General features: G+C 32.5%; 1 protein-coding gene across 3 annotated transcripts; it reads right to left on the bottom strand.

Moving 5' to 3' along the window:
• Nucleotides 1–5111: 5111 nt before the first annotated feature.
• Nucleotides 5112–18006, bottom strand: LOC149486696 (mitochondrial glycine transporter-like). 3 transcript variants are annotated; one of them, XM_089698360.1, is made up of 6 exons: nt 17670–18006; nt 12757–12890; nt 12152–12415; nt 10778–10953; nt 10206–10375; nt 5112–5669 (listed from the first exon to the last, which is right to left on the bottom strand). In XM_089698360.1, the coding sequence occupies exons 1-6, from the start codon at nt 17742–17744 to the stop codon at nt 5550–5552; spliced, it is 939 nt and encodes a 312-aa protein (XP_089554486.1). In that variant the 5' UTR covers nt 17745–18006; the 3' UTR covers nt 5112–5549. The 3 variants fall into 3 exon arrangements, with proteins under 3 accessions (XP_089554486.1, XP_089554488.1, XP_089554487.1); XM_089698362.1 differs by lacking the exon at nt 17670–18006 and adding an exon at nt 17527–17663 and having other exon boundaries at nt 5113–5669; XM_089698361.1 differs by lacking the exon at nt 17670–18006 and adding an exon at nt 13176–13796 and having other exon boundaries at nt 5113–5669.
• Between the last annotated feature and the right edge of the window lie 7470 nt (nt 18007–25476).

Genomic DNA, 25476 nt, shown 5'->3' with positions numbered 1-25476 from the left:
TATTTAGTTTATTTCTTTATTTAAGAAACAATTAACAATTACAAAACAACATAAAAAAACACGCATGCATTTATTGAAATGTTCATTCATCATCACTATCGTATGGCGTTGTGTGACTCGTCTTCATAATCCATTGAATCGGATTCTGTAAAAGTAAAACGTAAATTATATAATAAAAGAAATGAGTCATTATAAACTTACCTAGTAAGGCAATGCCTTTGATGTCGCACGATGCCGCCGCGCCGCCAGTGTAGGTACTTCTGCTGCTACATGAAAATATGCTAGGGTTGCAACAAATGGGAAATAAAACAATTGTGATTATTACTATTATGATGTAATCATTTATTCATATTATGTACATTCAAAACAATTGCTATTATTAAATCTGATGTAATTATTTTTTCATAAATATATAATTATTATTAATTACATAATATATTGCACTGTGAAATATTTACGTATCACTTTATTTTTGATGTTCTTAATTGTCTTTTATAAAATTTAAGTGACGCATTCGCATTGGGATCAACAATCCGATAAGAAAAGAATGGAGACAACATATACATAGCTTTGATTTCAATTCTACAGATACAAAATATACAATCTATCTAAAATGATACAACGGATGTTTCCTGCGTTTTCTCGTCAAAATACCGAAACAACGTAATTATTGTATAGCAGTTGGGCGTGAAAGTAAAAAAACAAATGAAAAGTGTTTTCCATATGATTATTTATTAAATTTACGCGATTAAGAATAATTTCAACGATACAATTTAGTAACCGAGAATTCAGAGGATTAAAGAAAATACCTGCCTGATCATTTTATCAAACTCTAAAAGAATTATGGTTATTTCGCATCACTCGGTTTATTTGTTTGGTAATAATTATTAAAGGTAGTTACAACCCTAGCCATTGAGTCGAACGGTAGGCAACACAATATCGACTTTGTGCGGGTACATATGGTACATTTCTTCTTGCTGTGAAGCGTAATTATTATTATTAAGATTTTTTAGGCTATTTTGAATCAGCTGTTCTAATTTAATTCTAGAAATTTATTAAAACGTGATTTTTTTAAAAGTATATTATGAGTTTATAAATACCTCAACCAATAGTTATTGTGTCCTATCCTCATTTCTTTATATCTTGGTAGTTAACTAAAGTGTTAAATTTACATAACCTCAACAACAACATTTACACTGCCACTGCACTAAAACTAAACTAACTAGCTCTCTAGCTATAAGAACCATCCTCGTACTTCAAGGGATATAATAAAAAAAGAATTATCGAAATCGGTTCAGCCGTTCTCGAGTTATGCGCTTACCAACACATTTTGCGATTCATTTTTATATATAAGACTAGCGGTCCGCCCCGGCTTCGCCCGTGGTACATGTTTACGTTTTCTCTACATAAGAACCATCCTCGTACTTCAAGGAATATAATAAAAAAAGAATTATCGAAATCGGTTCAGCCGTTCTCGAGTTATGCGCTTACCAACACATTTTGCGATTCATTTATATATATATACTAGCGGTCCGCCCCGGCTTCGCCCGTGGTACATAATATTTACGTTTTCTCTACATAAAAACCATCCTCGTACTTCAAGGAATATAATAAAAAAAGAATGATCGAAATCGGTTCAGCCGTTCTCGAGTTATGCGCTTACCAACACATTTTGCGATTCATTTTTATATATAAGAAGATAAGATTATGTGAAAATAACCAGGAAGGTGAAAAACATATTTACGAAAACATAGTAACATAATATGGCTGTCGCTACAATAATTATATTTCAATTTTATCTTTTTATACCTAGTAGAACTGGCCGACGAATAAAAAAAATCGTATTAGAATAAATACAATAAATTACGGAACAAAAAAAGGATTGTAACTGAATTAGGTATGTTTGTTTCTGGGCGCACCGTTTTCGACGACGCGACGCGCGACGTAAGCGTATAGGTATAGGTACCTACTTTGCTAAAACAAACTAATAAAATTGTGTGTCTGTCTGAAAATTCGAAAAAGCATATTTTGCAAGTTTGTAATTACTTTGATAGTTTACCGATTTATAATAATTGTAATTGTAATTGTATAATATATAATTTGCAATGTGGTGAAATTTCATAAAAATCACGGGCCAATTTTTTTTTTTGAATCCCACCGAAAATATAATTGCGTTATTAGAATAATTAATTACTATACCTACCCACGATCAATTATTACAATATAGTCTCAAATGCATACTAGAGAAATATTGCAATTTGATTCAATTAAAATGCATAGCATACAAAAATAAATTCACAACACAAGAAATTCCGCGCGCAAATCATAGCGCGTGTCAATGAAATCAAGAATGTTTTATATCAAGCCGACGCGGACGACGACGCGACGCCGAACAAAAGTACCTACGACGGACGACCACGCTTCGAGTTGCCAAACAACATGAGTAATAAATTGTTTACAAAAAAAACAAGTTTTCCATTTTTCTGTATGAGTAGACAGAACTTCAAAACGCCACCTGCTACGGTTTATATTATGAACGATTGTTATAAAAATAAAAGTTATATTTGTTGGTGTAAACTATTTTATTGATCAATAATTTTGGAATTTAAAATTGTCAACATTGATTACAATAAAACGCAGTTTTATTTTATTACACTATTGTTTTTTTTTATCAAAACATGTATTTGAAGTACCATATAATATTATGCTGATCCAAGCATTTTCACTCAAAACTTATATCACTAATGATTTGTAAAAGTAAATTATTTCAATATACATTTCATAACCAACATGTAAGAATAATTATTATTATTCCTACCTACAACAACAAACCTAAAACACTATTTACTATGGGAAAATAACCAGGAAGGTGAAAAACATAATATTATTATTTACGATTTCGACGCACTCGACTTTTAGTAAAATATAGTAGGGAAACATAATATTATGGTTTTGATTTTTGCTACTAGTATAAGAAAACTGCGTGTTCAAACTACTTGTTTGTCTGTCTGAAAATTCGGAAGTACTTTGGTAGTTTACCGATTTATAATAATATTGTATATATCGTTGTTTAAAAAATATTCAAACACAATAAAATATGATATATGTACCTACTGATTTATCACTGGTTTCAGTGATGAACTGATGAGTCAATTATAGCCACTATACTTTCGTCATACGTGTGTATGATTGATGTGATTTGCAACGTGGTGATATTTCAGAAAAATCACGGGTCAAATTGTCCCACCGAAAATATAACTGCGTTATAAGAATAACTATACCTACGATAAATTATACATAATACAATATAGTCTCAAATGCATACTAGTGAAATATTTTATTTGAATCAATAAAATAAAAAAATAAATAAAAAATAATAATAATACAAAAATAAATTCACAACACAAGAAAATCCGCGCGCAAATCATAGCGCGTGACAATGAAATCAAGAACTTTCGAGCCGACGCGGACGACGAAGGAGCCTAACAAAAGTACCTACAATCATAGGCGGCTCGTGACAAAATTGTATGGCCGTGTTCACTTGAAATAAAACAACGAAAATAGGTACCTACAATAGCGTTAGCAGTACAAAAAAAATGAGCACCACATTATAAATGTCTATTTATACACTAAAAATTATAGAGTATTTCAAAACGAATTCAATTATTATTTAGCAATAATTAGAAAATCCCCGAATTTGCATTCGTGATCGTATTCATAGTGTTTGTCTACACTAATATTATAAAGAGGAAAACTTTGTTTGTTTGTTTGATTGTAATGAATAGGCTCATAAACTACTGGACATTTTACCAATGTTTGCAAGTTTGTGATTACTTTGATAGTTTACCGATTTATAATAATTGTATACTTATATCATTGTTTAAAAATATTCAAACACAATATGATATAGGTACTGATTTATCACTGGTTTCAGTGATGAACTGATGAGTCAATGTTAGCCACAATACTAATCACTTTCGTCATACATGTGTATGAACTATGATTGATGTGATTTGCAATGTGGTGAAATTTCATAAAAATCACGGGCCAATTTTTTGTTTTGAATCCCACCGAAAATACATATATTACTAATTGCGTTATTAGAATAATTAATTACTATACCCACGATCAATTATTACAATTTACAATATAGTCTCAAATGCATACTAGAGAAACATTGCAATTTGAATCAATTAAAATGCATAGCATACAAAAATAAATTCACAACACAAGAAATTCCGCGCGCAAATCATAGCGCGTGTCAATGAAATCAAGAATGTAATTTTATATCAAGCCGACGAGCGACGACGCCGAACTAAAGTACCTACAGTACCATTTACCTTCAGTGTACAATACAGTTTACAGACCTACGACGGACGAACAATAATGAGTAATAAATAAAAAAAAACATAGTTTCTAAGGTCATTAGTTTTATTTTATTTTATTGTTATTTTCTTTGAACGATTGGAAATGAAATTACTCAATTTTTACACAGAACTTTGATTTATTAGAATTATGCTCATTATGCATAAGATAACGAACGCGAATGCACGACATCTAGCGCGTCAATGTCTAAACATCGCCTTTCGTTTAGACAGACGCGCTAGATCTGTAATAAGTATATAGTCTATGCGCTAGATGTCGTGCTTTATGTCGTGTTTCGCTTGGCAAAAGTCACGCACACTACTGTAGAAGTGTCAAATTTTTCCGGTATTTTACTGTTGTTTTTCTAAGTAAATATTGTAAATTATTGATTAAAAAGGTCGAACGCGCACACATTTCATTATAGAGAAGTGATAAAATGATTAGTTTTAAAGAAATAGTGTCTGTGTTAAGTGTTTAGAGGTAATCAAAAATGTATGGAGGGACGGTCGGAACATCAACCTTAAGTAGTTCAATTTCTTTGACGTTCAAAATTTTAACAGCTTAAAATATAAAAGCTGGATAACTAAAGCCACTAATAATTATTGCAATCCCCAGTACTACTAATCTTAGAACTAGTAATCCTAGCCGGCTGCGTTTTGAGCAATTGTTCAGTCCTTATCTAATATACGTAACTATAACTGTAAAATTAACAAACGAGGTAATAAATGAAACAGTTTCTCGTAAACATCAATATTTATTTTGTAACAATATCACAATTATTGCGGCTTAAGCTAACAACTTACAAAAATAACGAACAAAACAATACACAAGTAAATAGTCTTCAACCATCTAATGGCTTAAAATATGAACATAGAATATGAAAGAATATGTATGTAGTAGAAATAACACAGATTAAATAAAGCTATACAAGCTACAGATAAAAAGTAGAATAAAATAAATATAGTAAAAAAACACGCTTTTTACTCAAAAATATTATTGTATTGTCACCAATCCTTGATATAACCATTTAAAATGGATAAAATTCGAGTCTAAACGAGTCGGTTACATACAATCATACAGATGAAACTAATATAAGCGTGTCAATACAATTTTAAACGAAAACCTAGGAACATATACCTGCTCTAACTCACTTTGTGTTTAAAACAAAAATGAAGAATTTAGAATTATTTTAAGCCAATAGATCGAGTTATTTCTTCGAATACCGTCCAAGCCATAGCCGCCATGAGAGTTCTACGAACCAGCCTGGGTACTGCGCCTTTGAAAAATCCACGGAATCCATATGTCTGAAACAAAGAAATCTTTTATTAGTAACTAAACAAAACAAAGTATTGAAAACGCGCTGTAATAGAGTAAAAAAATTCTTGTTGTTAAGGCTGCAGTCTAGCAAAATTGCGTTTTCAACAAGTTATTTGACAATTTTTTCCCGGCTAATGAAATGATAAACTGAATTTTTTTTTTCTTGTTTATCAATTAGTGTTATATACGCAATGCGCGTGAATTTTTTCACATTTATAAAGTTACTTTATTTTACCTTAATCAGGCCTTCAAGATAAGTCTCTTTCCCCCAAAGACATTTCGAGCTAAGTTTGTGCACTCACTACGTTGCAACCGATTACAATTTACACAATCTGATCAGCGCATTATTATCCTTATATAGTCGTTATTAAAAACTGCTGAATACAATTGCCGAAAAACTTATGATTTTCTTAATTAGAACGTTATAAATTCATTAAATTTCCCATTTTTTGCCTTACAAAATCTATTGATAAATACTGCTAAAAGTTATTTTTTCCATTAATTTATTCGAGTTGGTTGAAGACCAATGAGTATTAATCCTTTAAAAAATTTTTTTTTTTTTAATTTTGATAATTCTTTAAATATTAAAAAAATATTTAAAATAATTAGGAAAAATCCTAGCGAATTTCTTTAGTCGCGCTCCTTGGGCCGGAGCGTTCTGACGTGTGCTCTACGCTCGATTTTCCTTCATACCGAAGTGAAAGTTGCTCTACTTCATTAAATTTAATATTTTTGTTAACCTATCACGCGTCTGGCGCACAGCCGGCACCGATCCCGATAGTGTCAAGGGAGTTCACGAAATCTAGCTTTTTTATGACTACCGAGTTTGAAAATTTTATTTACCCTATTGTTCTATAATTATATGCCATGTATTATATATTTTTGGAAAGAGGAAGAAACTAGTTATAGCATAAAAATGTAATCATGACGATATATTTTTTCTATAAAATTATAAAAAAATGATTTTCTTTTGTTTTAATTTTAATTGCTTACATACTAACACTTACATGATAATGCTGAGTCATCAAATGATCATATTCACGTTTTCATATCACTACACGATTGCCAAATACATTCACTTATATTTTCACACATTTAACACAACGTATTTCACTATGAATAATAACAAATCTCCATTATTCACAAACAAGAAAAAAAGCGCCATTTTGCGTCTTCCGCACTGAAAAGTTGAGACACTTTTTCACTGAGTATTCTTCAAATATCCCTAAAACCAATATCATAAACGTATTCTACGTAAAATTTCCAGTAATATACGTCTCAATTATCACTCATCTAATCTCGGCATAATTCACAATCCAAATATTCGTTGAACAAGACAAATGTCACAAACTATGGCCGATGACGCAACTCAATCAATGATTCACTTTTTTTTTATTTTGTGGTTTTGGTCTCTATTGCCTGTCTCGGAGTCGTGTCGATTCGAATTATAAATGTTTAAGGCATAGAGAAATATTTTTTATACTGGAAACATTCACTTGTAATTCACTACAGATGGCCTTCAATGTCACGGGCCGCGTTAGGCACAGAGTTTGTGCGCAGTACACTACAGTACAATTTGCGTTACGACACAAATATTGTGCGTAGAACGTGTCACGGGTTAATTGATTATTTTTATCTTAGTTTTGTGCAAATATTCGTATTTTTAAACATTTGATTTCGATATGGAAAATAAACGAAAAAAATACGCGTGTAACTACTAGAAAAAAAATTATCTTCGAACATAAAGTTAATGAAACCAAATAGATTGCAAAGGTGATTGGCAACAATTTCTTTATTTTACGGGGTGTCAGTAAAGGGATGTATATTGTATATTTCTTTAAAACTAAAGTAAGCTCATAAATTTTCTTATAATATAATTTTTTTGAAGTTCCAAAAATGTTTATTTTTCGTTTGAGAAATACGAAATATAATATAAACTTGTATTGAGAACTTGAACTTCCCAAGTTCATCCGGGGAAATCCCCATACGGGGAAAATGATTTGTACACTCCAAAATTTTTTAATTTTATCTTCTAGTCATTTTCAACGTTAATAAAGTTACAAAATTAATAATCAAACAACATGCCGCTAATGTTGTTTGATTATTAATTTTGTAACTTAAATACAGGATGTTGGTTTTATATTCTGATCTTACAGACGCGCTGACAAATTTAGTCCGCCATTTCTAGTTTAGTCTACCAACTCTAAGTACCAATATTAAAACGAATGGATTATCATCACATCATCAAAACTCAGATGTAATGGAAGATCACAATAACATAGAAAATTCAGTGGGTGTTGAGAACTAAACAAACAGAAGTAACAGAGACGCGAAGAATAAAAAAAGAGGACGAAAACGATAATTCGTTGATGCTTTCCCTTTTCGACGTATTGTTAGGGTACATCACCAATCTGCAAAAAACAAAACTGATGATTCCCAATTGCTGATTAAAAATGAAAAACAAATAATGGACAACAGTGGGTGAAAATTTGCTGATCACAATGAAACATCCTTCAGTGGTAGCAGATTTACTCATTTCAAATGTATCGGTGAACAGCGTAAAGGAGAGGAGGACAGGAAAACATTATGAATGTGGATGGTGGATTGTATACAGGGTGTAATCGATAAGTATGTGCAGGCGATTATGACGTTATTATTGCAGGTATCAAAAAACTTAAAACTGATATCGAAATTACTTTACCTAATGAGCAAAATGACAATAATAACTTTTTAAAAGTATAACGAGAAATATCTAAAAAATTTACTTTATACACTCCCATATCAAAAAGGGAAAATGGGACTAGTAGAAGTTAAATGTCTAATTCCGGCAAAAGACATGAATGCGGAAGATGCGGTTAAAAAAAAATTTAATATTTGAAATACAATGCAAAAAATAACACTTTTGTCATAGATAAGAATCATGACTATTTTTTCTAAATTCAGGGACAACTAAACGTTGCAGAAGCAGAAGTCTGCTTATTTGCTGTTTGGACTGGAGTGAATAATTCGTTAAAAATAGAATATATAAAAAAGTATGTAACGTTTAGGCAAAATAATATGATGGACCATTATCAAGATTTTACATAAATTGCCTACTGTCAGAATTGATTGATTCGAGACTTCAGCATTCGATGCCCATCAAGGACCCATCCTATATCATTCAAGCGATTGAAAAAAAAGAGATAAATCCAGTGCAACCGATAAAGCATCAGAATGCTAGCAAAAGATTTATTAGGTTTATCAATATAAATCTATATATTACACATAATATAATAAATCTGTAGAAGACGCGAAGACTGACATCCGCGCGGACGGAGTCGCGGGCGGAAGCTAGTCAGAAATAAATATCTTTTGTTTTCATTTAACACAAACATTACATTTTTTTTATTATATACAAAATTTGTTTATCCGTTTTATTAGTTAAACTGAACAACTTTCACTAAGAAACTTAGGTCGAAAAAAATGTATTGAGTTCTGCATTTTGTATGGAAAGCTTATTTTTTTTTTATATTTCGTCCAAATTTCTTTGTAAAAGTTGATCAGTTATATAAACATGAAGTTGAAGATATCCATAGAAAGTATTCGCAAATTTTGTGTACTGATAAAAAAAAATCACCCGGTGTAATTTTCACGAAAATTGTTTCAAATTGTCATTTTTGGTACTTATTACGAATATTAAATTATGCATACGAATGATTTAATTTTTAAAAATTAAGTGGAGCAACTTTCCCTTAGTACATTTGTATTATTTACATATAGGATGACAGGATGCATTTGTTTGCACTACTAGACCAAGCCCTTAATACATTCTGTTGACCAAATTTAAAAGATGAAACACTTTATTAAAAAAATTAATGACAACAGTTCTTTAACCTGAACAATAACCATCTTAACCTTTATATATAATTTATCTACCTTTACATAACGACGTGCACCTAATTAGGAATTAAAATTATAAAAAAAGTATCTCATCAATATCTTTTCATTATCTACAAACAGACCATGAAACATTCGATACAAATGTGTTGCCACACGTATTAATTATAAAAAACCCTGATAACATTCGACCCCCAATGCACTGAGATTTAGCAAAAAAAAACTTAATTATTAGTATTATTTGGTCTGACCTTATCAAATTGTCTTACAAGTTACATAGATTGTATTACTCATTATTTTCAATGAGATTGTCGGCAATTGAACATTATGAGATTTGATTTGATTATGAGATATGAGAACATTGATATATTGTGATTAATTTTATAAAATAACAATTTTTAGGTATATTTCTACATATTAATTATTATTTTCTAACATTTTTTACGGATTTTGCCACCCTCAGGTATTCTTTATTTTCATTATTTACTTCTTTTTGTCATCTAATCAAAACTCCTTCTCCATCAAAACCTTCACAGTATGTACAGAAAAAAAAATACATTAAAATGACAGAATGCAGAATCGCCTACAAATTTGTTCCAAGACTGGCAGTCAAAAAAAAATTCAAAAGGAAAAACTTCAAATCTCACCTGATGAACATACATGGCAGCACTGAACGCGTTCGGAAACTTGTCCGGGTATAACTGCATGTTCGTCTTCAACACATCTGCCGGGTTGGTAACTAATGACGCGGCTATTCCCGCTAACACGCCGCACGAGAAATGTATGCCGCTAGCCGCCGTTGGAGATTTGAGCCATTCTGAAGATGATTATTATATTTTTATTAAATTTATTTTTCAATAATAATTATATTTTTGCGTTTAAATGTGTGAAATTTGTCGATGAACAATATTTTTTGTAGTTAAGTAGATAGGTACTTTATAATCAAACATTTATTTATTCTTGATTACATTGACTTTTTTGAACGTAAGGAGTACCTAGCGATAAATGAATTCTAGCACACATACTCGAACTTACAATACATATTTCAAATAATTAATTACGCAGTAACACTATTATAGAAAACATGATGAAATTGTATCAGTATTTTATTCAACATAGGTGTTAAAAATTTTGACAAGCTGCAAATGCAACATTTTAAAAGAGTTGCGTCATTTTTAATTTTAGTTAACTCTATGGTAGAGTAGCGAAAATCACTAACCTTTAGGTACAGCCTGTTTCGTCTGCGTATAGAACATGAGATACAATCCCGAGAAAGGTGCGTCCCTTGCTAACGTCGGTCCCAGTCCACATGACAGTCCTCGTATTCCTTCGCCCTTGTATATCGCCTTTAGAGCCCCGCTCAAACTGTTGTATTTGTACACGCCTGATTCGTATCTGAAAATTATTCATTTTTATTTACTATATATGCGACTTAAAAAGCGGAAATTTAGTTGTATTAAGTTCTAAAGCTAGACATTACAGATAATCGTAGCCTTTAGATTCCAATGTGCCAAATTTTTCATTAGGTAGATAGGTGCTCTTTCAAAATTACGCACTCGAATATATAAAAATAGACCAAACATTAAATATTACTAAACCAAATAATAGCTCAATGAGCTCATTATAAATAAATGTTTGAACTGTGATGTCAATAAGAATCGAATACTATATTATCGATTATTTATAACTTCACTAGCTTTCCACCCGCGGCTTCGCCCGCGCAGTCAAAGAAAAACCCGTATAGTTCCCGTTCCCGTGGGATTTCCGGGATAAAACCTATCCTATGTCCCGGGGTAAAAAGTAGCCTATGTCTTTTTTCGGGTATCAAAATATCTCTATACCAAATTTCATGCAAATTGGTTCTGTAGTTAAGGCGTGATTGAGTAACAGACAGACAGACAGAGTTACTTTCGCATTTATAATATTAGTTTCATTAACTATTTAGTTTAATAATATGTGGATGTATTAAATAATTTAACAGTTAATTATAATATAATTTATGCAGAAATGAACCAAACTATTCTATAAAATTTTGCATAGTTTATTGATTAACATAAACTTTCTTTGCAATTGAAATTCAGTGCGTCTTTACATAAATTATTGGATTACATTGTATAAGAATGTAAATGTATGCAAATGATAGGGTTACTGCGTTTTAACTCGTGACAATATTGCATGTGTAATGTTACATTGAACTTTATTTAGACTGAAAACTTGTCAACAGTACAATGTACGGATTTTGATATGGATTTATATTTCATTTTACATTGTACAGTTCTTCCTCCCTGTTAACTATTTTATATTATGTTGTCCATAAACTTTCTGTTTTGTCTTCAATTCAAGTATTTTTTTACATTTACAGGAAAAAGATTTATGTCACCGTATCGACGATTAAGAAGACTACTGCTCTACTAAAAAATTGTTCAACTAAAATTGGGAAAACTCTCTACTTCCTACTTTTACTGAATATGTAATCTCGCAAGTTTTAATTTTGCTCATATTATAATTTAGTATGCCATCTAAAGCTCTGAATTTTCGTACTTTGAATAGGTACGAAATCTCCCATCCGTATTCTGCTCATATTGTAACTCACCTGGTCTTAATAACAGTAATCGGTATCAACGCCACGCCGCTCATGGTCCTAGCCACAACGCCCAGTCCTATCGCCTCCAGGGCCGTCAGATCCTGTCTGTTCTTGCCCAGTTTGGTCTGCAACCAGTGCAGTGAGGAGAAGTAAAGTCCAACACCAGGCACGCAGCGGGCTACCGAGGGTACCATCCCCCGCCATAGCCCCGCGATTTGCTCCTGGCGCACTATGTTCATGAATGTCGTGATCATGCCGGGTTGGATTCGGCCGCTGGAAAATTCGTTTTGTTTTAGACTTCTTGGGTGGAAAGAGAAGTTTTTATACAAGTAGAAATGTATATAAAATGCCTATCTAAGGATAGGAGATTAGTTTGCCAATTTCGATCTAATATGATTAAGGAGAGTTAGTAAACAAAGGAGTGATAAACATCAAGATTGACATGAAAACGGTACCTTTGTAGGACGATTTTCATAGTCGGAAACTTTCTTTTACAACTGGAGCTAAAGGAAGCATTCATAATGAGCAAAAAATTTGATATTTATCTTTTACAGGACGTTTGGGGCTTATGAATATGAATGATGATAGGCTGGATTACTATTTCGCATACTTACTCGACTGTCGTCGCAACAACATTATGAGTTGGATTCTGAAGCCTTGTCTTCACTAAGTCCAATGGTTGGAAGAGAATAGTGCTAAATGTTCCGGAGAAAGACCCCGCGAGGAATGCTTTAAACACCGGGTGATACTGTAACAAGCAATTGTATTACATTAGTCATAACATAAATATCTTAAATTGTGAAATCATTAGACTACTCGATAGTTTGGTTAACACAATTGCAACGGATCAAAACTTTGATAAACTCCGACCCTCGCGCCACGAGAGTCGTTCTGTTTTTAGTGATAACTTAAACTTTGCTTACGATAGTAATTTTCTTCATTGATTTGATCTTAGTTTACATCAGAATGTGTTCAAAATATTGATAGTGGAATGGAGTGTATTCAATAAACATTTCTAATGGTCTTTACTTACATTAGCAACAATATCCATTATGATACAATATATGCTTTCCTCTAAAGAAAGTTGTACAGTTGATGTCAAGTGATATCTTGCGGATAAACCCCGAATTTGTAGTATTCAAAATTGTAGAGCCAATAGCAAAGGAAACGTTTAAATTGATACGGATTTGGGTATAATTTTAAATCGTATCCGAGTAGTCCGAATAGTAGATGGGGTTGACGCGGTACATCAGAGTTATAGTCATTTTTTGTAGCAGCCTGCTCGAAGATTGATACATGTATGCAGTAGCCAGAATAAATTTTAAAAAACAAAAGTCCACAATAATTAACACCCTGCAAAGAAGGTCCTTTAACACAATCACAAATAGAGTTTTAATTGGGAGAAAGGAAATCACGGTAACAAACGAATTTAGCCATTAGGAAGAACACAAAGAAGTTGAAATAATGTATTGGTAAATGGTTGAAGGTACTAGAGAGACGCGTGCGCACAACACGGATGTTACACGAGTAATGGCGAGATATAAGTGTGGCAACGCGATAAAGCGGAGTAATTTATAGGGGTCTTTATCGGCAGTAGACTACTGTTGGGTGAGTGAGGTCAGAGGTCGACCCCAGCCGATATCAATGATCCACGCCAGGGGGTAATGAGTGGGCCGATAAGTACTTAAACCACAGAACAGTAAAGTAGATAGAAGTGTGATGTGGGCGTGGCCCACGTGTCACTGGTAAGGTAAGATCACCTAACTTGCTCTCAGTTGTGCGCAGAAAAATATTCGAGTCGGTTGTCAGCTGTCAAACCTTTTTTCCATATTTATTCATTAATTAGGACGTGTTGTTCGGTATTAGAGTGCAAAAATGATAGCAGACGAAATAATATCAGCAATGGAGGCATTTCATACCATCGGTAAGTCTTATTTTTATTTATTTTAATTATATTTTATGTTATAACTTCGCTTGTCGTCATTTGTCAAAATTGTATACAAATATCTAGTCAAAATGAACCTTAATCCGTAAGAAATTAGTACTATTATAGATTGAACAGCAAACAAGACTTTCTGGAATATTATTGCAATAAACAAACGAATGTCGCTTTAGTGATGCTTGTGGCGCATATCGACAGTATCGATACTTTAGATAAGACAAACATTATAAATATTAAATTTTATTTTATTTTTCCTTAGCTTTCATTTGTCTAATTTATTTATAGATTTCCCAAAGAGGCTAATTTAAAAGAGAAATGGATAAATGCAACGTGACGAGTTAACTGGATGCCGAACAGCACTAAGCGGTCTAACAAAGGCCACCGATACAGCAAACCTACGGCAGTTCCAAGATTTAAAATAATGCATATTTTCTGTTTGTATTTTGTAAATATAGATTAAATACTATTCTATTCCGTTTTTTATTTAATAATAATAATATAAAAAGTCGTACTTAGTCTATAAACATATACAATAAACATACTCCAAAATGTGACACATTATACTATACTCATATAAAAGAACGAAAAAAAAAATACACAAAAAATATTTATTTGTGAATATTATCGATAACAAGGCTGACATCCCTCAGAGCATAGCATCAGATAAATATCAAGTTAATGTCATTAATGTTGAGTGACACAAATTTCAACCTTATCTCTAAGTGTTGCGTTTCAAATTTATATCTATCGAAAACTAACGCCCTCTGTTGTGGAGTAGCTGAATGTTTTCGAATTTGGAATTTCTGTGCAATGAGAAACAAAACAGCTAATATACCTAGGGAGGTTATACAAAATTAAACCGTAACTTCGTGCGTTAGGGTACATTTTGAAATGCTGAATTTATAACCTAAGTCAGTTTTTACTCAAATTAAGCTGTCCAATCAAAGGCATAGTTTACTTGTAGTGTACTATATAACTATCGGTTTAAATGTGTGGGTTTGGCGACACTGGTTTTCATACTAATTATGACACTATCGCACTTCTATATGTTTTTACTGTTCTGTGACTTAAACTTATGTATGAGACTTTTTTCCGCAATGAGATAAAGCAAAGTTGGAACCCCACAGAGTATCGCGCTAAATGTACTTGAATATATACAATTTTAAGTTCACTTTACACATTCAAGATACTAGTGTTCAATGACATGTAGAAAAGCTAGCCAGAAGGTAAGGTATTATTAATAAATGTTTATTTTGTGAGAACTAATTACGTAGGTATTTTTTTAAGAATTTAAATACTAAGCCTGATAATAATTAAAATTTATCTTGGTAAATACCAATTAAAGATTTAAGTATTTATTTCAATGGCATTTCTATTGGATTAATTACTCCATTTTGCAATATAAAAAGTGAGGTGAATCTTGGGTGAACATAATTTCATTTTTGCATATTTTGTCTAAAAACATTGCATTATATTATGTATTTCCAACTTTTTTTCTATTTATTCTAGTATACCGTCTGTTATTCTTAAGAAGTTATAAAAGACTAATATATTTTAAGCATATAGTATATTTTTATGTAATAAGAGATATAAAGTCTGCTATAATTTAAGAAACTTATTGCATCAGCCACATAAAAAATTATAATAAAGCTTTTTTATTTAAATTAGATTGCAAAAAATCTTTTTATGTAATATGGCACATAAATATGTATTTAGCAAAATTAATTTCTAAAGCTTTTGTATCTTCAAGCATTTGGTACAAACACTCACCTATATAATAAAAATGAAATGCATCTTGAACCATATTAATATTTGTGACTAGACAAATATGAGGTATTGAAATGATCTTATATACCACTATAATGTTGAACTAAGTATTGTTGTATAAATTTAGTTTGAGTTAAATACATTAACCATTAGAAATCTACAAAGCAACTGAGGTCCAAACAGAGAATATCAGATAGGCATATTTTATGTACTCCATTAATTTGTTTAAAAACATATTTACATCTCCAGTATATTATAATCTGATAAAGAAACTTCGTCATATCATTGACCCAAGACATCCTAACAACATGAAAATTACTAACTACGTCATAGTATAAAACTAAAAAATTTCCGCTAGTAAATTTAAATAAAAAATAAACTCGTAAATTTCCGCTGTCTGTCTGTGTCTATGTATGCTTAGATCTTTAAAACTGCACAATGAATTTGGAAGCAGTTTTACTAATAGATAGAGTGAATCCATAGGAAGGTTTTAGACACAAAATATTATAAAACAATGTTGCTTATCATGTCTATCTGAATTTTTCTTCATGTTTTAGATCCTCAAAACTATGCAGAATGTTTTATTGCGGTATTTTAATACATAGGGTGGTTCAAGGATTTAGTATATAATTTTAGACAGCATGAGCGAAGCCGCGGGCTGAAAGCTACTATTATATTATAGAGACAGACGCAGATTGAAATCACTGGAAACAAGCTTGAAGACAAATAATAATTATCATTGGCATTGTTGCTACGACATGTCAAACCCTCTTGATAACCAAATGGAACAAACATTTTATAAGTTGAGCATGTTTATTTTTAGTACTTAATAATGATTTTTTCCACTTATTACATTTAAGCACTCTTGATTTTTTATGAAAACTATAGTGATGAACCAATAATAACAAAATATTGCTACTTGAATTTCCACAAACTACACATTTGGTAGGTTGTTTATGTTCTAGGCCTATTTACTAAATTAATTTTGGGGCAAATGAGGTAGGATCTTATATAACAAATTAATTATTGGAGTATTTAGATTTTCAGCAAAAATCTATTAGATATCCCATTTATCAAGGAAGGCTTTAGGCTATATCATCACGCTAAGACCAACTAGCAATTTATACAACCAAGGAGTAAATATATTTTATTAAATTAAACTTATGGAAAGTATTGCAAAAATATCTTGAAAATCAATTGCAAAAAAGTATGTAAGTAGTCAGAATCTTTTTATTTGCCTTATAAATTATAATACTAAATTTATTTGATTTACTAGTGCCTCTAATGGTTTGAATTATTTTAAGTGTGCTGTATGTTTGTATGTAATAAACAGGTTTTAATTTGTTGATATTGTTAATATTACTTCATAAATATTTAAGAAAGTTTTATCAATGAGTAAAGTTCCTAATTACTGTATGGATAAAGCTTAGAAGCATTTCAAACAATTCATTATAAATTTTCAAGGTCTGTGTAGAAGATCATTATTTGTAAAACAAAATAATAATTAGGTTTAGAACAAAGTGGTACAAATGATAACAAAGAGGTGAAGATGTAATGATTTGAAATATTTAAAATAACATACCTGAGGATAGAGAGGACTTTCCATGTGTCAACGCAATAAGCTAACCAAATAGCGACTAAACTTTATAATTAAAAAACAGCTATGTTTACTTACCAAGATTCCCATTTGAAAAATAATGATGAAACATGACGTCTGATAAAGCAGGAATGAATATTCATTGCGTGAAACAGTTAGCAGTTAGGTCACAGAGGACACACTTATCAGAACAAACAAGTCTGCTGGGGGCCCACACTTACGTCGTTATCATTCTTCAGGTCAACGGGCGCTGTGTCGATCGCCCATCCATTCGAATACGCTCCTAACTGCGACATCACAAATTATTATTTCATGGTCTCATTGTTAAAACGTTTCGAGTACAGATAAACATACGTTTGAAATTTTCTCAAATGTATGTACCTAGTTGCGTTGCGATTTTGCGAAAAGTAACAATCGCATTTGCCGATTTGTTTTAGGACTATTACTATATTACTTCAGATTTGTTATATTTTGAGACCTTTTCGATATACATAACTGAATTTATTAAGCGAAAATAATAATTCTTAACCATGATGACGTTTATTTTGACATTTTCTTTTCTTGAAATGTCAGCTGTACTCTCGAGTCTCGGCTGTACTCAAAAAAACTGCTGACTGCAATGTCAATTTGACATTGCAGTTTTTTTTTTAAAGAAATAAGTTCATCATGGAAATGTGTCAAATAATTAAATAGTAATTAAATTAGTAATTAAATCAGTCTTCTGGAGAGGGAGCCAAGACGACAATGGAAGCATTAATTCATTTAAAAAATTATTGCAACAAATTATATAGGTAAATGAAGTAGGTATACTTACACCGTTACATTTACATACATTTTTTGTAAAAATCTAGGACCAAAAGGAGCAGGGCACTGCGGATAAAATCGCGGGCACAACAGCAGCTAGAGAAAGATGTTTTATTTTATTGTGCAACTAGCTTTCCACCCGCAGCTTCGCCCGCGCATTCAAAGAAAAACCCGCATAGTTCCCGTTCCCGTGGGATTTCCGGGATTAAACCTATCCTATTTCCCGGGATAAAAAGTAGCCTCGTGTCCTTTCTCGGATATCAAAATACCTCTATACCAAATTTCATGCAAATTGGTTCAGTAGTTAAGGCGTGATTGAGTAACAGACAGACAGACAGAGTTACTTTCGCATTTATAATATTAGTATAGATGTGGTATAGATGTCCATGATTTCTTTATTGATTTTTATTTTTTACTAGCTGTGCCCTGCTCCACTCCTGTTGGTCTTAGCGTGATGATAATAATAAATAGCCTTCCTCGATAAATGGGCTATAAATATAACACCGAAAGAATTTTTCAATCAAATCGGAAATATAGTTCCTGAGATTAGCCGTTCAAACAAACAAACAAACTTTACAGTTTTATAATATTAGTATTATTATAGGTGATTTTCACACTGCCCCGCATCATGCTGCATATTGCGTGTCGACCACAGTGTCGACGCACCTACGCGCGTTCCTGCGGGAGTGCAGATCTGTATCATCGTGCGGGTTTTTTGCGCTCTCACGCGCGTAGGTGCGTTTTGTAGATTCACGCACGGCGGCTCTGAAAATTCGCCGTTCTCTGTGGTGGTCGTGCAATACTGAGCATCACGTAGCAGCATATTGAGCAGACGCGCGGCACTGCGGGATTCGGTGTGCCATGCCTTGCGTCTCGCCCCGCACCTACCCGTGGGGGTGCATGTTTCTCCGCGTGTATGCTCGTGATCCGCATGAACGCGCGTGGTTGCGTTTTCAGTGTGTTGGACTGTGCGTGTTTTCTATACAAACGGAGATACTTACAAGTAACGTTAAAACAAGCAGTCACGCAACATGCAGCGTGGTGCGTGGCAGTGTGATAATCGCCGTAGATTAAAAAATCGGTTATATTACTGCTTCTTTGCCTACTGTGTCAATGATTTTTTTTATGTAATTCATTATTCAGTTAACTAAATTGTAATTTACGATAGAATAATGATTGGCAACTGTTACTATTTAATTTATTATCTTCTACTATTTAAAAATAAGTCGGGTTTTCCTTCCTGACGCTATAACTCCAGAACGCACGAACCGATTTCCACGGTTTTGCATTCGTTGGAAAGGTGAGGTTTATAGCAAAGAAAAGACCGTGTCTCTGGTGGCGAAACGGAGTTCGCCCGGTTTGCTAGTTTAATATAAATTTTATGAGACGTGCTGTTTTTGTTTTCTAAACTTCTATTTTAGTTATTATCTGCATTTCCTAGATCAAATACTTATATGTAAGTAGGTAGTTAATTGATATCTTTTATATTATTCGAATAAAAAAAAGATCCAATAAGGATCAGTATCTCATTGGTACCTAATAATAATTATGGTTATAGCTCTTCTAGACATCGCCACAGCCATGTACATTTAACTTTAAACACAATTTATTTTTTATCTCGGAAGCTGAACTCAAGAGGTCTTTTTATCATAAGAGGTTATCCTGTTATCGCATAAATAATATACAAAGCCCAGGGGTGTTAACCATTTATACTATTAAATCGAACCATTCTAATAACATTTCAATGAGATAACAAACATACGTCACTATGGAAATTAATAAATACCCAATAATATAATATTTTATTACCTACTAACGCGCGCAACGCATGTTATTGAATCACAAATCACAATCATTAAGTGTTTGTTTGACTCTAAATACGCACAGGCTTAACGGGCATAACGCACGATCTACCACAGATAACAAAATAATTTACTAACTAAAACTTTTTATTTATGATAGTATATATTTTTTACAAACGGTCATGGTCCTTCTGTGATATTACATATTTGACTATGAAACCTAGCTCTCTATTCTCTTATCATGCTCTTTTGGCGCTAAGCCGCTGACCCCAAATCCAAAGAATAATTAATTAGTTATGTGTAACAGACAACAGTACAGGGAAAGAGCTCGCTTATGCGAGATGTGTTAATAACTAGATTCTTATTTCATAATCATTAATATCGTACCTATGACTGCACATGACCCGCGTTAACTCTAGGTATAGATAAACAATATCGTTTTAGGAGCTACCAACGTTGACAAGAGAGCATTTTAGTATAGTTGGTTCTTTGATATACTGTTCCTCTTGCTATTTCGGTTAGAGTCCGGGCTGTCTGGCTGGTCGCAGTGGTTGCGTTTATTAGTGCGCATCTTATCTGCACAGGAAAATATCCTTAATTTAAAGTCATTTTTTAACGCATAATTTTTAATTCCATGAGTAATAATTTTTTTATTGCAAGATGTTTTTTTTCGTTGTTAAATAGGTGCCAGACGCAATTTTTTATTACAAAATCATTAAAATGTCATCGAAATAAGTGAAGTTCCATCAACATGAGTCCCCGTGAAGGATATACTATGTATAATATTCATTTTACTATTTACAATTTTTTAGCAACAATCTACCATGGTGCCTCCTTTTCCCAACGAATCTCAAATAGGACGTTAATGTAAACTTGATAAAAACCAAATATCATCAAATTCATATTAATACCCAAAAGTGTAATAAATATGAAAACATCTATTAAAAATATTAGTTTACTAATTATTCAATATCTATACATATAATAAAATCGTAGGAAAGTCAAAACTGTACATTGAATATTTTTTTAAAAGAATACATAATCCATGATCTATAATCGATATAGAAGCCAAAAATATAGTTTTTAGAATTTTTGTCTGTTTGTCTGTTTGTCTGTTTGTCTGTTTGTCTGTTTGTCTGTTTGTCTGTATGTTTGTCCGAGCTAATCTCGAAAAGTACTGCATAGATTGACTTCAAATTTTGCATGAATATTACTAACAGGTCGTGTGAGGTTTTTTTAAACATATTATCATGCTATCACCTCCGGGGGAGGAGCTGTGAACCTTTACTTTTCTTACGTATTCCGTGTACTACGACAGCGAACAATCTAAAGACTCATGTTTAAATGTTGTTTTTGAGTAAGCCATGCTATTATCTAGCTTTACACTATAAAAACTACGTCATTTACGTAATTTGGGCAGAGAAACTGTTTAATGAATCTTTGTACTATAAAGACAAATTTGATTCAGCGCCATCTATGAGATTTCGTAAAAATCAAATCAATTTACATGTTAACACTACTGAACCCAATGTTAAAAATTAATAATTTAAATATAATTATGTTATTTATTTATTTAACTCTTTAACCCATAATAAATCTTCCCTTCCCTATAAGGTGCGCTTATATAATTCGTGTGAATATACTACATTTTTAAAAGTGAGGGTAGATGTATATTATTTTAAGTCAAACTAGACACCATTACAGTTAATCTAATATTGATTGTGTTCATTGGTTACATTTTTAAAAATCTTCGTGTTTTAATAATTCGATCACGAGGCGGGACTCTAATACAAAAAGGTTAGTTCGTTGATAATTATTATTCCTTCATCATTTACATGTTGTTAGTAAAAATATACTTTGACTGTTAATACTTTTGTTCAGTATTTATCTGTATGATTATTGCTTGGTAATTAATATATTTTCATGTCGTATACCTAATTATAAACATAAGTGTGATGTGAAACTAGCTGGATTTATTTTTACATACTCACAGTCTTATATTTTGTGTTAATGTTAAAATAGTATTAATAGTGTAAATCATAATATTTTTTCAAAGTTAAAAATATTTCCTTTTTTCTGATGGTGTTGCCATCGCATTAAACCGCGCTGTCGTTTCGTTCACAAAAAGTCATGTTATTAGGACCGAATATGTAGCCGCCTCAACTTACGGAAACGAGAGTAACCTGCGTTGTCTGTTAATTATTATATAGTCGAATTTAACGTTACATGGAAATTGGAATCTAAATATATGTATACCTATTTATATTAAATCTGTAGAGGTCAATTCTGCACATGAAATATATTTCCTAAATAACTATCACGAGGTGATTAGAGATCGACATCGACGTCAAAAATGTTTGTCCGTCTGTCTGTCTGTATAACCGTTATAGAAACAAAAACTACTCGACGGATTTAAACGAAACTTGGTACAATTATTTTTCATATTCGTGAGCAGAGCAGCAACTCCATTTTTAAGCTTTCGTCGCGTGTGCGTTCTTAATGCGTGTATCTTAATGGTTAAAGCTACACAGAAATCAAGTATGAAAGAAATGTTCTCCATATTATATAAAAAATATCTCCCGACATCATAAATGTCTATCTTTTATGGTTGAGCTTAGGAGTTCAAAGCTTTCTGATTATATTTGTCTACTAGCTGTCCCCGCGACTTCGTTCGCGTGGAATAGTGACTATGGGACCTATGACCATGGGCTCAGGGTGGGGCAACAATAAAAAATCATTTTTATTTTCATGCTCCCACTCCCGCGCCCACTCGCACTCCCACGCCATATGCCACGTTCAGTCCCAATCCCACGCCCACGCCCACTCCCCTTCACAATTAGTACCTACCAGATCAAAGCCAGGGTAAGCGCCCCACCCAGCCCCACCGTGGCTACGCCCATGCTGAATTACTACTTAACATACAATTATTGAGTAAATACGTACAACCATACTGTACTGTTGTACTACCATAAATAATTAAAAGAATTGTTATTAAAATTTCTTACTAAACTGAGCTAAAAAACTTACGTACCAAATTATTAAAGAAAATCAAGAAATGAAATGCCTAACCTATAACCAAATAGTTACTACATATTGTAATTAAAAATTATGATTAGTATATAATATCGAAAATCAAAAAAGAAATGCCTAACTAATTCTACGTAAAATTTCTTTTAAATTATGTCATATTATTTTTTAGGAACCAGGGGGGGGGAGAGGAGCAAATTCTATTTCCTTCCTTTCTTAAACGGATGTTTTTAATAATCTATGGTGTAGCCAGTAGCCACTGATCAGCTTAATCGATAGTACTCAGTTTTTATCAAATCCAGAAACAAATCCAAATTAGATCTTTCCTGTCTCACGCACGTAACTAAAGGCTGAAGAGAGAGAGAGCACGTAACTAAACCGTTTAGACGAAGAAAAGTGTATAGAAAAAGAAGAGAATAAATAATTTCATAAACTTCCCGACGATCTTTAAAAATAAATTATAACTTTCATTTTTTTCATTCCCACTTTTACCCCTATGTAGGTATAATAAGTGGATGAACCAATTTTGATACACTTTATCTAAGAACCAGCGTCGGAAAATATTCTGCCTAACAAAAAAAAACCGCATCTAATTCGGTTTACCTGTTAGCCAGCTACGGTGCCATAGACAGACACACACACACAGAAATACATAGCGGTCAAACACATAACACCAGTCTTTTTGCGTCGGGGGTTAAAAATATAATACGACATAATTTAAAGGACATTTTATGTGGAAAATTTACCTATACACCAGGGTAGATAATTTTTGAAACAAAAAAAAATCGCAGTAGGATGAAACCCATTAGAAAAGGATATGATAAAAATGTAAGGAAAAATAAATTACGGTCAATCGGAGTTCGGGAAGTGGGAGGGGGGGAGCTTTTAAGAGAAAAAAATGGTTTCTCTCGATTTCTCGATAATAATAACACCTGCTAATTTTTTTCTACATATTTTAATTGTACAGACATCACTTTTCCACAATTTTATTATATGTATTGATGATGATGATTGAGATTATAACACTCTTAGTCCGTTTTAATTTTTATTCACCCGCATCAGTGCCACCTAAAAAATCTTTATATATCGAAATTCAAGCAAAGTTAAGAAAATGAGAAATAAGAGTTCTCAAGGATCGTTAGAGATAAGAGGCTTACTATTGACCGAAAACAACATGTGTTATGCCGAACCTGAAACCGCTTCACAACGAGAATTGCGGCTCACAGCTGACCGCGAACGGCATGTACTATCCTGTGAGACCGAAACCTTCACTGAGGGTATATATAACGTCTCACAGCTGATCGCAAATGGCATATTGTACTATCCCGTGAGACCGAAACCCTCACTGAGAGGGAATTACGTCTCACAGCTGATCACGATCGTCATATTTTATCTCGAGAATTCTGAAACTTTTACTCAATATGAAGACCGTTTGACAAATAATAGGGTGCACCATAATATTATTCGATCTCTCGAAGATGAACATGAGCATAAGCAATGACTAGAGTAGGGACGCGAATATTACCATTATTTGAGACAAGAACGATTAATAAGTTTGTTTAATGAAAGATTAAGAATTGAAACTATTGGTCTCTTTAAACGGACGAATAGCGAGAGGCCCGTCTTATTGCAGACAGATTTCGACATAGTCTTAATGACTTAGAGGTAAACATAGAAGATCAATCTACAAATTCGTTGGTGTGGTCCGACAAAATAATATAAAAGTGGGTTTGCTTATAACCTCACAATCGATTACAGATCATCTTCTGTATAGGCGATATTAACGTAGTATGTTCTTTTTGTAATGCTTTAAAGTGGAGTAAGGAGTCGGCTTTCGTTTGAAGATACGCCGGAACCTTTGAAATCACTACTTTTAAGTTTTAGAGGAACATGTGCAATCTAAACAGTTCTTAGACAATATTAGCTCTTATAGTATTGCGTTTTAAATGATCCTTTGGTGCTCAACAATTATCAGATGCTCCTTTCATTCTTACTTTTAAGATACAAGGTCAAGTTTATCATTTGATAGGATCCCTTTTGCCTGAAGGCCAACCTAAGTTTCTTTAAATATATTTTGTATTCGACTACGACGAATAATCGAATACAAGAAATCAATATTTCTCGAATTTAAAACTGTACTCATTTCACAATTTTAGAACATGTTAATTCATCAGGTTAATCTGTATATATGCGTTTTAAATCGATATTAGAAGCTTTTCCTCAAGATGGTGATATTAATATAAAATTGGTATAAATGCCGATAGACGGAAGTCTATCAGCACTCAGGAATTCCCTGAGCGTGTTATAACGCCCAGGCCGCAGTATTACAATTTTTCCTACAGTAGGGCGACGAATGTATTTTCGCATAGCAACGGAGGGGAACTCGTGGGGGGTA

This window comes from Colias philodice, chromosome 8 (genome assembly GCF_061535455.1).
Source record: "Colias philodice isolate Cphi_HAF_F1 chromosome 8, ilColPhil1 Martin Lab GWU primary, whole genome shotgun sequence".
Classification (NCBI taxonomy): Eukaryota; Metazoa; Arthropoda; class Insecta; order Lepidoptera; family Pieridae; genus Colias; species Colias philodice.
This window is presented reverse-complemented; position numbering and strand designations above follow the sequence as displayed.

Bases quoted from the DNA above. Each gene is read 5' to 3' on its own strand.
- LOC149486696 (XM_089698360.1), bottom strand. From the start codon at position 17,744: ATGTCGCAGTTAGGAGCGTATTCGAATGGATGGGCGATCGACACAGCG. The intron at 12,416-12,756 runs GTAAGTATGCGA...CGAATTTTCCAG, and splicing joins GTTGTTGCGACGACAGTCGA to CGGCCGAATCCAACCCGGCA. The intron at 10,376-10,777 runs GTTAGTGATTTT...AATCATCTTCAG, and splicing joins GAAACAGGCTGTACCTAAAG to AATGGCTCAAATCTCCAACG.